Source organism: Citrus sinensis, chromosome 7 (genome assembly GCF_022201045.2).
Source record: "Citrus sinensis cultivar Valencia sweet orange chromosome 7, DVS_A1.0, whole genome shotgun sequence".
Lineage (NCBI taxonomy): Eukaryota > Viridiplantae > Streptophyta > Magnoliopsida > Sapindales > Rutaceae > Citrus > Citrus sinensis.
The window spans coordinates 26,437,111-26,451,953 of record NC_068562.1 but is presented as its reverse complement, the minus strand read 5'-3'; the positions used below and the strand labels follow the sequence as shown (position 1 = coordinate 26,451,953).

General features: G+C 30.8%; 1 protein-coding gene and 1 non-coding gene across 2 annotated transcripts; one reads left to right on the top strand and one right to left on the bottom strand.

Moving 5' to 3' along the window:
* Positions 1–224: 224 nt before the first annotated feature.
* Positions 225–1,652, top strand: LOC102608449 (vinorine synthase-like). Its single transcript, XM_006464789.3, has one exon. It carries the CDS (start codon positions 225–227, stop codon positions 1,650–1,652), a length of 1,428 nt encoding a protein of 475 aa, XP_006464852.1.
* A 13,084-nt stretch (positions 1,653–14,736) lies between these two features.
* Positions 14,737–14,843, bottom strand: LOC112496392 (small nucleolar RNA R71). The gene has a single exon (XR_003062928.1). It is a non-coding gene; the product is annotated as a small nucleolar RNA R71 (small nucleolar RNA).

Below are 14,843 nucleotides of genomic sequence, written 5' to 3'. Positions count from 1 at the left end.
TTATTATTATTATTGAAATTATTTATTGAAGCCCACCTTCTCCTTTCTTAGTCCAGGTTTAGTCAGTGTTTTGACACATTATAGTGCTCATTATCTATTATTCATATTTTATTATTTTGGAGATCCGATCTGTAGGGAGTAATTTTGCTAGAAACTTACAGTACATATAATGGATTTGGACACACAACATGCCAGTCACTTGGCGAATTTCTCAAAGAGCAAAGATGGCAGTGATTCTCAAAAACTTTTTCCGAATGACTGCTTCCACATTGGTCACCAATAATGTCCAAATCTTCACAAAAAGAAGTATCAAAAGTGCCACTTCTGATGTTCAAATCATTTCCACCGAAGTTATCAAACCTTCATCCCCAACACCAAAACATCTTAGAACCTATAAACTTTCATTGCTTGATCAATTGTTTTCTAAAATTTACGTGCCCCTTGTTTTCTTCTACTCGGCCAATTGCAAGCACCAATATTTCAGTAAAAAATCGGATTTGTTGAAGCAATCTCTCGCAAAAACATTAACCCACTACTACCCTTTTGCTGGAAGATTGATTGACAGCTTTTCAGTCGACTGTAGTGATCATGGGGCTGCATTTATTGAAGCTAATGTTGGCTGTGATATATCAAAGTTTCTTCAACCACCAGATATGGAGCTGCTACAACAGTTAATCCCACCTAGTCCCCAGTTATCGAATTTAGATGTTTCTGAAAGAGAACTTTTGGCAGTCCAAGTAAATTTGTTCAGCGGCGGTGAAATGGCAATTGGTGTTTGTTTTTCGCATGGAGTGGCCGATGGTTCAGCAATATTTAACTTCATGAAAACGTGGGGCGAAATCACTCGTGGGGTGATTAATGGTAATGATAATATTTGCAATAACAATGTCGTTTTAGATTGCACCTCTTTGTTTCCGCCGGTAAATTTTCCAAAGCCGTATCAAATCGTCACAAGCCCACAATCTTCAGGCAACATTGTGTTCAAAAGATTGTTGTTTGATAGCAAGAAGATAGCAGCTCTAAAGGAGAAGGTGAATAAAGAAATAGGTAAATTTAATGAGCTACAAGCAACGCGTTTCGGGGTTGTATCAGCACTCATTTGGGGGGCCTTCATTGCTATAGCCCGTGAAAGAAAGAGGGCAATTGACAATAAGTTGTACTCTCATGCAATCTATTATACTATGAATTTGCGTAACAAGTTGAATCCACCAATGATTCCACAATGCATGGGTAACATTTATCGGCTTGTAAGGGCAGAATGGTCACTAGCCAAGGATGATGCCATAGAGGAAACAAGTTTATTAAGAGAAGTGATCAAAGCAAAGAGAATGGGAAGAGAAGTGATGCATAATAATGAGTACTTAGGTTTCATAAAGGATATGAAAGAAACATGGGAAGATTCAAGGTCGTTTGGTTTAACTAGTGTGGTTGGATTGCCCTGTTATGAAGTTGATTTTGGCTGGGGAAAGCCTGTTTGGTTTAGTGTCGGGCCGTTGTTATTAATTGATCTTGCTATTTTAACGAGCACAAGCGATGGTGAAGGAATAGAAGCATTGATGGTAATGTTTAAGGAGGACATGGATAAATTTGAACAGGAACCCAGCATCATGGCTTATGCTTCCTCTAACCCCAGCATATTTATAGGGAAGTAGGAACTTAATTTTATTTATCTTGCTTTGAATAAAAGAGTTTTTGTTTATCTTTAACTTGAGTAATGATGATATGCTTGCAAAGTTGGGAATGAGTTATTGTACAATAATTGTATCTTATTTTCGTCATATTTCTTTTAAATATAATCATGCTGTAGATAAATACTTTCTTTCTAGAAAACCAACAACCATATTGATGGTTAGGGAAAATGAGGGGAAAAAACACTGAATATGATGTAGTTATATTGGACAAGCATAGCTGCATAAAGATGATTTTGATATATTTAAAATGTGAATCAACTCTGAATTTGCCACATAATGTCATTTAGTTTTTTTATTAAGGAAAATATTATCTATGACCAAGAGAATCGAGAAGCTTAGTTTGAGTGTAGTTCAGCAACTAGAATGGAAGACACAAGAGCTTGCTTTGAGTTGAATTCAGTAGAAGGAGCCTTGAAGCTTAGCTTGTGGCTTTGAGTTTAGTTTCTTCAGCTGGATAGGAGAGCCTTAGGAGCTTGCTTTAAGTTTAGTTCAGCAGCTCGGCTGAAAGAGCCCAAAAGTTTGATTTAAGTTCAATTGAAGAGAGAGAGAGAGAGAGAGAATAGTAGTGAATAGTGATAGGGATGAAATGGTAACGTCACCCAATCCTAAGTGATGATGACAATCAAAATAAGTTCTAATTTGAGTTATTTGCTATCACCAATTGCTATAAATTAATAAGCACTGATATTTGAACTCCATCACAACAATATTAAGACAAAAAATGGGGTAATGTTCATGTTATAGTACCGCTGTAGCACAAAAAACGAAAGCACTGTCCATCCTTCTACATGTAAGCTAAACACATGGTTAAATACGCATGATGAATAAAGGATATCATTTATCTCTAATATGAATTTGGATCTAGTGCTACATTGAGTTGTGCTGATTTTTTTTAATAATAATGTATAAATAAAATTTAACTATGTATTATTTTTTAATCAAATGATTACTAATCATATTATTATAAAAAGTTCTGGACAATATTGAATTCAAATCCATTAAATATAATCCCTAACACTTGTGTTTTTTCGAGGTTAATTAGGGGTTAATAATTTTTTAACCTTATTAATTGATAAGAGTACTAGTATTTACCTAGAAGAATTTTTTAATGCAGTAATAAACCGACATTAAAACCATATGGATTGCCGTTAGTTGAAAAAAATACATTAAATCCATTTGAGATTGCCGTCAATTAAAAAATAATGGAAAAAAAAACACTTAAAACCATATGATTTTACTGTTGATTTTGTTACCATTCTGAAACCTTTATTGGTAAATATCATTTTTCAATTGATCAGTAGCGGTGATCACCTACTAATATCTATAAAAACAATCAAACCATTATTTGCCTCTTCACACTTCTTGCCGTACTACACTTCTTACACAAAAGTAAACACATCGCAACTATACATCTAATGGGGTAAACACATCGCCTTTTATGAATAGCAATCAAACTCATCAAAGACAACTGCTATTTATTCCACCTTATGAATCCGCACTTCCATTCACTTGTCAGATAAATTTGTAAATGAATAGTAATATTTGTTCCCTCAAATTTATCTCTTTCACGTAATCTCATTTATTTTTAAGATAATTCTTGTAAAAAAAAAGCAGAAATAATAATTAAAAAAATTCTCTTCTCTGTCGTTTGCCTTTCTCTCAATCTCTCATCTGCTGTTAACTTCTATGCTGTTGGATCAGAAACATATTGAACTTAGATAAACATAACAATGGCAATTACAAAACATTCATAAGATTAGAGAAAACCCAAGCCATTTTAAAGCACCATAACATATCTCTGCACCATAGAAATTCAATTGTTCACGATTCAAAATAAACACCCTTGGAAGCAGATATATTGGGCTAAAGTCAAAAGCAACAAATGAGAGAGAAACGAAAAGAAAATTACAAAAAGAAAAGTTTATTTTCATTTCAAATTTCTTATAAGGGTAATTTTGTAAATAAATGAGTTTGATTTAAAGTGAAGCCTGATAAGATAATCTCGATTTATTGACTTTAATGCTAAAAGTCAAAATACATTAATGGCAAATGGTAGACAAGTAACCGGCCATTTTAGAACAAGCTCTCTAGGCCACTCTCTTCAAAATTTTTATAGGGAAATTTATAAAAATAATCTTAAAATTTTTATAATTTTTAAATTTAACCCACCCAATTTTTTCCTATCATAACTAGCCAAACATCTTATTTTTTGACTAAATTATCCTCATCAATTTTGTCAAATTTACAAAGGTATGCCACTTGAGAAATTCCAACACAACTAAATGCTTTCAACCCTCAATAACTTAACAAACCTTCATCACTCCCAACAAACTTAATCACTCTTAATAAATCAAAAAATTCTATCAAACAAGCATTGCATAATTGAAGATATAATCAACTACTTGGAGAGCTTCTTAAGGTTAGTGTATGTTCTTACACTATATAAACTTTTAATATATTGATTTTATCGACTAAGTTCAAAATTAAAGTGAATTTTGCTGCCAATGTTATTACTTTTCATTAATAAAAACAAAGTGGATGGTTAAAGTTCTTAGTTTGAGTTGAGAAATCAAGATAAATCATTGAAAATACTAAAAACTCGAGTAAAAAATAAAACCCAAAACAAGTGAGACATGCTAATTTAGTGAGATAGACAGTGGGACAGGTGCTTGTTTCATATAAACTCGTTGTGTTTATGTGCGATAGACACCTGTCCCACTGCCTGTCGCACATAACTTGGTGAGACAGGCACCTGTCCCACTTGTTCAACATGCTTGTCTCACCAAATTATGCACAACATGTAGTGGGATAGGTGCATGTCACACATAAACCCATTGTGTTTATGTGAGACAGGCACCTGTCCCACTGCCTGTTTCATATAAACACGCTTGTCTCACTAAATTTCAAATATTTTCCGAAAGTCATAACTTGAGCTACATGTTTCCGTTTTAGGCTTATAATATACCATTTCGAAACTTGCGACAAGACAAATCAAATGCAACATCGTAGACTCCATTCTATCACATGGTCGATTCAAAAATTTACCTAAACTTAAGTGCGATAGGCATCTATTGCAGCTAAGGGTATAATCACATTAATTGTGATTAATTGTGCATAATATATTGCTTCGACAAGTGTCCTGTGGTGAAAGAAAAGAAAAATATCAGTTATGGTTTCAAGTTGGTGATGATTTGATACGCTTATCGATTGGAGAGCAGTACCTAGTAACGGGACTTTGCTATGGCAAAGATGTCGTGCTGAAGAAGCATAAAACAATGCACATGTTACTTAAGAAGTATTTTGGCAATATGTGAACATGCACGATAGATTGTGTTATTAGACCTCGACGTTGTCTTCATCGTCATACTATATTCGTTAGGATTTATCTAAAAAACTTCATACACTCATACTAGAAATTGATCAAAAGTACAATCTTTCTGAACTAAAAAGGTCGTATTCTTGGCATTCACGTACTCCATACGGTCATCTGCCAACGTCTCCCACCAATCGCCGTAACATAATTGAAGCACAATTGAATCCATTAAACCTAAAAATTATTAAGAAAACAAAAGAAATAAGACTAAATGATACAAAATATGGTAAAGTGAATATGCACCACATTTATATGGATGTCGTACATAATGTGATTATGCGCTTAGATGCAATAGGTGCCTATCACACTTAAGTTTAGGCAAATTTTTGGTTCAACCATGTGATAGAATGGAGTATACGGTGTTGCATTTGATTTGTCTCATCGCAAGCTTTGAAATAGTATATTATATACCTAAAATGGACACATGTGACCCAAATTATGAATTTCAAAAAATATCTAAAATTTAGTGAGACATGTGTGTTTATGTGAGATAGGCAGCGGGACAGATGCCTGTCTCACATAAACACAGTGGGTTTATGTGCGACAAGCACTTGTCCCACTGCCTGTCGCACATAATTTGGTGAACATGCATGTTGAACAAGTGGGACAAGTGTCTGTCTCACCAAGTTATGTGCGACGGGCAATGGGACAGGTGCCTGTTGCACATAAACGCAGCGGGTTTATGTGAGACAAGCAGCTGTCCCATTGCCTGTCTTACTAAATTAGCTTGTCTCACTTGTTATGTGTTTCATTTTGTGCTCGTGTTGTTAGTGTTTTCAATGATTTATCTTGATTTCTCAACTCAAACTAAGAACTTTAACCATCCACATTGTTTTAGTAATGAAAAATAATAACATTGGTAGCAAAACCCACTTTAATTTCGAACTTAGTTGATAAAATCAATATATTAAAAGTTTATATAGTGTAAGAGAATAAACTAACCTTAAGAAGCTTCCCAAGTAGTTATCTTCAGTTATGCAATGCTTGTTTGATGGAATTTGTTGATTTATTAAGAGTGATCAAGTTTGTTGAGAGTAATGAAGATTTGTTAAGTTGTTGAGCGTTGAAAGCATTTAATTGTGTTGGAATTTATCAAGTGGCGTGCCTTTGTAAATTTGATGAAAGAGATGAGGATAATTTAGTCTAAAAATAGGGTGTTTGGCTAGTTATGATAGAAAAAAATTGAGCGGGTTAAATTTAAAAATTACAAAAATTTTAAGATTATTTCTATAAATTTCTCAAATTTTTAAATGGCTATTTTACCGACATTTGGAAGCAATGAGTCAAGCTTCCATAAATGCACCTTGACTTCATTTCATGCATGATGGCATGCAAGACAAATTTGGCTCCTTTATTCATCACGTTGGCAATTATCATGCTCATTTGGTGGCTTATAAAAGTCAAGATTATCAAGCTCAAATGGAGGCTATTTCAGCGGATTTGATCCAAATTATTTGACAATTGAAGGCTTACTTTGCCTTTAGACAGAGAGGGGTCTTGGAAATGGAAGCTAGAGGAGTTGGAGTGTGAGTGCAGTTCTCAAACAATTTAAGAACTTAGACTGATTTGTGAGAAGTAATTCTTTAACATTTAAAAGAGTTAAAGTGTTCTCGAGTGATTTGAGAGTTTGGGTGTATTGAAACTTTAGGTTATGAGATAAATATTCAATATATGTACTTTATATTTTTATAGTGAAATATTCTTTTTTGTCTTCGCTTATTGAAGTAGACTAAAACACTGAACTACTAATGTCATTTGTTTTTTGTTGCGATATATATAATCTTGAATTGTTGCAATAGATAATTTGAGGCAGTCAAATATCATCACTCCTTTGCAAAAAGTATAAAAAAATATAAAAGCACAAAATAAAGAATATTGATATTTGAACCCGCATTTTATCTCACTAACTCCACCTTTAATTAACCCCACAAAAATAATGATATTTAAACCCACAATGTATCTCACTAACTCCAGCTTTTGATTCTCCCCATTTATTTCTGGAATTGCCCTATTTATCAAAATTTTTCCCGAATTTTTATTCGCTTATGAAGCATCAAGTTTTCGAGGGCAAAATATGTTTATGCTCATCGTCATCGAAGGCAACTTCAATTAAAAGTCATCATTTTGTCAACTGCATCATATCTTTTTGTTCATTCCAGCTATGACCATCTAATTCGGCAACTCCTTCAGCTGCCATGCAGTTGACCAGAAATGTAGATGTTATTAGCATACCCACCCGTTGCATGACTTTGTGATTGTGAAAAATCACACTATAAAAGGCATGATCAAACAGTTTCTGACTCAATCATCAGCCATCCATGGACGATTGACTTGGCCAGATAAATAATTTTCAGGCTCTGTAGATAATGTTTCTGCTTGAACACAAGAATATGCATAAATCATTCATAAATGAAAATGTATTGCTAAAGAGACTAAGGTCCCATTTGAGATTACCGTTAAAATGTTATAAGCTATTTATTTCATAAGTTTTGATAAACAAGAAAAAAAATTCAGTAAAAATGTGTTCAATAAATTTTTAAAAAGCTACTTATTTCATAAATTTCTCCATTTTGACAATAATTTTTAGAAGCAGGTAAAAGGTTGTTTTTCATAGACTAGTTACTAAATAAGCCATCACATCTTTTTAAAGCTTCTATTATAAATTTAATATTTTAACAAAATGACAACTATACAAATAAACGATAATCTAAACATATGTCTATTTTTATCTCGTTTTAAAATTTACCAAACTCATATGATCTATTTTTCAAATTCATAGCAATGATAATAACACAATTTACAAAACACCAAGCTATTATTTTAATCAGTAGCTTATTTTCATCTACATAATAGAAACAACTTATTTCATCAGTTATCGTAATCCCAAAATGGCGCTAAGTGCAAGAAAATGATTATTGATGAATTATTTACTTTCCAAAGTTCTGTCGTCTTTTTCTCTTGAATTTGAACAAGAGTCAGGGGTAAAAAAATGATAACTAAGGTAGTTTTGCAAAAAGTGAGGTTTAATTGAGGGGCTAAAAAATCAGTATTCTCACACATTACACAATAGAGATACAATAATTTAATGTGATTTATATTGAATTGGCTGTATACTAATAATTAGTAAATTATAGTTGTTCAAGCGGCAATTTCATTGTGTTGTATATTAGAAAATATCAAGGGAGCAAGATAATCATGTATGTTTCTCACATTTACACTTAGGCCCCTATTTTTTAAAATTTCTCAGTACAACCCATATGTTAAATAAACTGTAATACAAAAAAAAAAATTGTATTCTTTTCTTATTATAAGTTTTGTTCTCAGTCAAATATATAATTTACACGGTATTGAGTTGTTGGTCTTTTTCTATCATAAGCTCAGTGTCACTAAAGTCAATGATGTGGCTTGATATTTAGAAATTAACGCCCATTGCTCCTAGTTGTAAGTTGTTGGTTTTGTACATGTTAACAACTCATTTTCTTTTAACTAAGAATTTTCAAATTAAAAAGTATAAAAGTTGTGTATATAATTAAAAAATAACGGGTTATATTCATACTATGATAGATGATAAATTATTTTAAATATACATATACGTGGGTTGTCTAAAGACTAAAGGAGCAAGAGTCTAGCCTAATAGTATTGTAGTAATAATTTGAGGGGGAAAAACATTACACTGCCTTGTTAGATAGAATTAGGCTATTGCTTGAGAGATTGAAGCAACAAGCATTGTCCTTAATTCTAGCCATAATTCCTAACCGTGCATGTAGCATTATTTATAATAATTATTTAGTGAGCATTGTCCAATAGCCCAGTTCCATATTTCGTATATTCACTTCACAACTAATAAATTCTGTTAACAAGTAACCATAGAGTAAGATATTTGGTAATTGTCATGCCACTAGCATTCTCCTGTGAATTTCCAATAATAGCATCATATCTCGTTAGCGTGGTTTCAAAGAAATATTGACATAGCTAATCCAATGTCTTAAATACTTAAAATAGCAAAACAAAAAGCTGATGATTCCTGCAAACATCAATCGAACGACGGAGAATTTGTTGAAAATAAAGAGAATGAAATAAGGTTTAGGTAGGGAGACATATTCAGCGTTACTTCTTGAAGAATTATACAACTAAAAATATTTTTAAAAAAAGTCGATATGAAAAGCAACAATTACCTAACCCTTATTAGTTGGCTCTGGACACGCGGAAGTTGTTGACGAGAATAATCAGAGATAATAGAAACAAAATTATAAATCAAAATGATTGGTTATTGTCTCCATTTTTATAAATCATTTAAAATATTGATTAATTGACGTCAAGATTGATTGACTCAAATCTTTATAAATGAAAATATTACATCAGTTGTATAATTTTAATTTTTATTTTTTCATACATTGTGTAAATTCAGCGTTTATGTTCCTGGAAATTTAGTTTATTCATTTCATCAATTGATTACTCCAGTATAAACGAATTAGTTTAAAATACTTTAGATTCTTTTAAGCAATGGACATATGGGGCTGTTTGTTTGTTTGTTTTTTCTAACTTCATGATTTAATTGACTTAATTTCAATTAATTAAGTCATTGAGAGGGCGTTTGTTTTCTAACTTAATGATTCAAAGTGACTTATTAATTAAGTTAAGTAGAGGGCGTTTGTTTTTATAACTTAATTTGAATTTTTAAATAATTTTGACTTAATTAAAAAAGTTAATTTTTTTTTGGGTTTTTATGACTGGAGAAGTTTGAATCAGCCAATTGATTTCTAATATTAAAAATATCTCTAATTTATTATTTATTTTTCATGCTTATCCTAAAACACACCCATACATGTTTATCTACTAATAATCTCATCTTTATTTTTTCCAGCTGCTATGAAATCCCTCCCTACTTTACTTCTCTCATCAAGTTCTTGAATTTCTCATTATCGTTAATAAAAGATTTTATTCTTAAAATTTTTATGTAATTATATAATCAGTTTTTATTAAAAAAGAAATTTATATGTTATAATTTCAAAATAATTATATATATAAAGCTTAGGAAAAGGATACAAAACTCTCTAATGTCTCAAAAAAGACTTTTAAACTCTAAATTATTAATGGATTCAATTTTTTTAAATAATTTAAAGGTTAATATGATACATTCCATAATTAATAATGGGTGATGATAGTTGATGAAGAAGAAGAAGATGACATTGAATAAGATGAGCAATTAGGAAAAAGGAGATAATAAACTGAATTTCAACAGTAAAATTCCAACCATTATAAATAAGGGTGTGTTTCTAATTCTATTAATAATTTATGGGCAAAATGGATTAGTCAATACAATTACTTGTATTTTAGAGGAAGATAATGGTAATCATAAGTTGAAAATAATTTTTCTTGTTAAAATTAACAGAATCCATTAACAAATTGGGGGTAAATGTTTTTTTAAACGTTAGAGAGTTTTGTATCCCTTTCTATAAAGGTTTGGGGTGTATCAGTCATTTTCTCTATTATTTCCTTGACATTCGAATTTAATAAGGATACAAATGTAAAAGTACACATTTTTAGTTTTTAAGTTAAAAAAAAAACTTAATACTTTTTCAAAGATTGAAAAAAAAATTATTTAAATTCAGACATCCTAGTCTATTAAAATTTCATAGTAGTTCAAGTCTATTTAAATTTCAAATAAAAAAATTCCAGCTAAATCCGTTTGTTTTTTCAACATAATGAAAATTTTTAGTTATTAAGTCATTAAGTCATTAAGCCAACTTTTTAACTTTTTGCTAAGCAAAAAAGATGCCATTAAAATATATCTTCCAAAATATCCCTATCTAATTAATTAATTTTCATCCTTACCTAAATAAAATTTAATAATTAACATTATTACCCATCTCTATAACTTGTGATAATATAGCGGTAGGTGACTATTATTTTTATCCTTTTATTTTCTTCAAATTAGCATAATTAATCTTCATGATTTTTTTGAATATTTTTTTATATAAAAATATTATGAACTACAATTAAATTGATTAACATGTACTAATTTAGAGTATAAAGGGTTGTACTCAATTAAACATGATTTATGTTATGGTAGCATTCTATTTTATTTAAGTTCTTTGAGGTGTTTATTATTTATTTAACATTTTGTAAGGGCACAAATGTAAAAATATCAATTTTCAAATTTTGTAAGTTAAAAAAATAAACGACTTAATATTTTTTTTTAGCAATTCAAACGAAAAAATATCATTCAGATTCAAACATCCAATTCTATCACAATTTATACTAATTCAGATTTACTTAAATTTTAGAGAAAAAAAAAATACTTGTTTTTACACTTAGAGCTAATGTATTGTCATAAATAGAATTCTCACTAAAAAATCAGGTACAGATTGAAGATATTTAAACTTTATGTTAAGTCCATTATTTATAGAGTTGACATTTTATGGCAAGTCTAATTAAATTGGAAGTTTATTTATTGCATATCTTGTAATAGGGATTAATTTATTAATTCCCTAATTTAGTGAGATTCCAATTTATTAGGAATGTTTGTTTCTTAATTTAATTAAATGTCTATTTTAGCAAGTCAATTAATAGTGGGATTCTATAATTGGTGCATGAGATCTATTTAGAGTAAGAAGTTGGTTCAAACAGAAAGTCATTAAATGCTCTAGATATTTCTTAGGAGACAAGTAAGGCAAGAAGATCAGATTTAATCCTATTCAGATTCATGGGAATTATAAGAGAAAAGAAACTCTTATTTGGAAAGAATCCAAATCTTTTAAGACTTGCTATTTTGGTGAATCCCTAGTGCCTATATAAAGAGAGGTATTTCACAATTGAAGTTGGATCGCACAACACAAAGTATAAAGCAGAGAAGCAAAATTTGGCCTCCTCCCTAGAGAATCCGGATTTGGCGCATAATGTTGTGTTGATTTGTTTTCTTACCTTTTTTTCATCTATGTGGAGAGTCTATGTGGATCTTGGATCACTAGACATTGAAGAATTAAATAATTGCTATTGATCACTTTGCGAAGTGCCTTGAAGATCGTGGATCAAGAGGGGTAGCAATTATTCAAGAGAAGCAGATTCATTCTAAGGTTGAGTAAATTGTATGGTGATAAACTGTAAGTGAAAGTCTTAAGTTTGGTAAATTCATAGGTTGTAATATCTCAACTTAGTGAATTACTTTTCATCTTGGCGTGGCCTTGTGGATGTAGGATTGATTAATCCGAACCACGTAAAAATCTCCGTGTCATTTATTTTCTGCATTTTATTGTGTTTTTGAAAAATTAATATTTTCTATGCGGATGAACAGTAATCGGAAACAGTAAACGTAAATAGTAACTGTGAATAGTTGCGGTGAACAGTAATGGTGACCAGTAACAGTGAAAAGTACTTCCGAAAAAATTAAGTAATTAATTTTTTATTTTTAATTGCCTACTTCTATTGTCGATAGATCTAAATTCTTTTCACTTTAGATTTTGAAATATCCAAAGATTAGAGACCAAATTTATTTATCATTAATGGCATATATTATTAAGCAATAATCCTATGCAAACAACATCATCTTATTTTTAATGAGTCAAATGGAATAGAGCAATGAGCTTTTCGTCAAATGGACCAATCAGATTATTCCAAAATGAACAATGTAGATTAATTAAATGAGTAATGATACAGTCACAAACTCTTATACAAACTTATCTTGTACAAACGTATGTGATGAGCATAATTTATATACATATTTTACCGTTTATTATCTAATTACTAGTTATTTTTATTTGATATTTTTTAATTTATTGAATTATTTTATTGCATAAGAAATTAATTGGAGATTGGAAATAAAAAGTGTAAAAATAATAACAATTTAAGAGAATATCAGTTGAAGCCGTGACAGAGTTAAGAGCCAAGAGCAATTTGCATTGAATTTCAATTCTCCAATTGAGTTGCACGTGCATGGCATTGCAAAAGTGGAAAGCAATTTAAATGGGGCCCACACTGGACTTTCAAAAGTGGAATTAATGGCTTATGGTGGCGTTATTATGGAAGCTTTGTTTTATAATTGGAAAAGGATTTTAATTAGTAGACAGAGGATTCGGTGGCTAAGCATTATAAAAAGAGAGTTTTGGCTTTTGAATGGGGGGCCGCCAGAGGACAAAAACAAAGGTGCAGACGCAAGGCTGGAAGAGAGCATTCGGCAGCAGCATCAATTCGCCTTCCATGACTGATTTTATTTCTTGTATTGCTCTCAATTCAAGTATGTCTAGTTAATTTTTTTATACTGAGGTTAATGATAAAATCTTGTTCAATGAAATAATTATCTTTTTAATTCCCTATATATGTTCTTTAATGATTATGATTTTTATTTCACATGATTAATTGGATGTTATTAAAATCTTTTCATTAATTCTGTCATACATTATTGATTGTTAGGATTAATATTTGATTAAATCTATACTTGGATTTATAAAGTTTATACATGATTATCTTTGATTCTATGTCTTTTATTAAATTGTTTACATGGAGTGCTTAGGAAACTTTGACTCTTTGTTATTCAATATGTTTACATGAGCTTCTTAGAAGTCATACTATTAAGCAGAAAAAGAACCTACACAAGATTAATTTTATTTGGGCTTAATTATTATATCTATGAGATGACATAGATTGATTTCAAGTTGTCACTCTAAAATTGGGGATTAATTAATAATTAGATAATTACTAGTTGAATAGTGGTGGATTCTAAAACCTTGGTAATTTTTGTCTTATTGAAATTTCATTTACTTTAATTGTTTTCTTAGCTTAATTAGTTTAATTTCTCTTAAAACTCAATTTGCTCAACTAGGTTAGAATTAATACTAATTTTAGATTTAAATTAGACTTTATAACAATCCATGTTGGATCGACCTCGTTACCACTATTCTATCTCTAGATTCGTGCGCTTGCGAGTATATTAAAATTTTCATAAGTTTTTGGCGCCGTTGCCGGGGATTGTGCTAGAAAGTCAGTTTAATCTAGGTTAATTTGATTCTTCCACTAGTTATAATTTAGGCTGTCTTTTATTTTATTTATTCAAATTTTTATTAAAAAATACAAAAATTTGTTTAATTTTGAATTTATTGTTTAGTTGTTTGATTTCTTTTATTTTAATTTTGTTTATTTTAATTATTGTTGTTTTATTTTTCTTCTTTGTCTAGTTAGTTTATGAGTGTTTGGGAACGTGATTCAACAAATTGTTTGGTTAAAAGAGAGTCGAAAATTGATAGTAGTCAAGTTAGTTCTTCTCAAGTCATGGATGACCTAAATAGATTATTGCCAGTACTACCACCAGTGCAAGCAGATAAAACCCTTAGAGAATACTTTTCACCACTTGTGGCCAACCAACCATCTTGTATTGTGTTGCCACAAACTACAGCGACACACTTTGAACTTATGCCCTCAGTCATTCAACTTATACCATCTTTCCATGGGTTAGAGAGAGAGGATCCATATTTGCACATTAAGGAATTTCTTGACATATGCTCTACATTCCGTTTTCAAATTTTTAATGATGAGTCAATTAGGCTTCATATGTTCCCTTTCTCATTAAAAGACAAAGCAAAAGCTTGGTTGAATTCGCTTTCTGCTGGGTCTATTACTACGTGGGATGAATTGAATAATAAGTTCCTCACCAAGTTTTTCCCTATGTCTAAAGCAAATGCCCTTAGGAGAGAGATGAATGATTTTTATCAAAGAGAGGGTGAGCAATTTTATGAGTGTTAGGAAAGATTTAATGATTTACTCCTTAAGTGCCCCCACCATGGTTT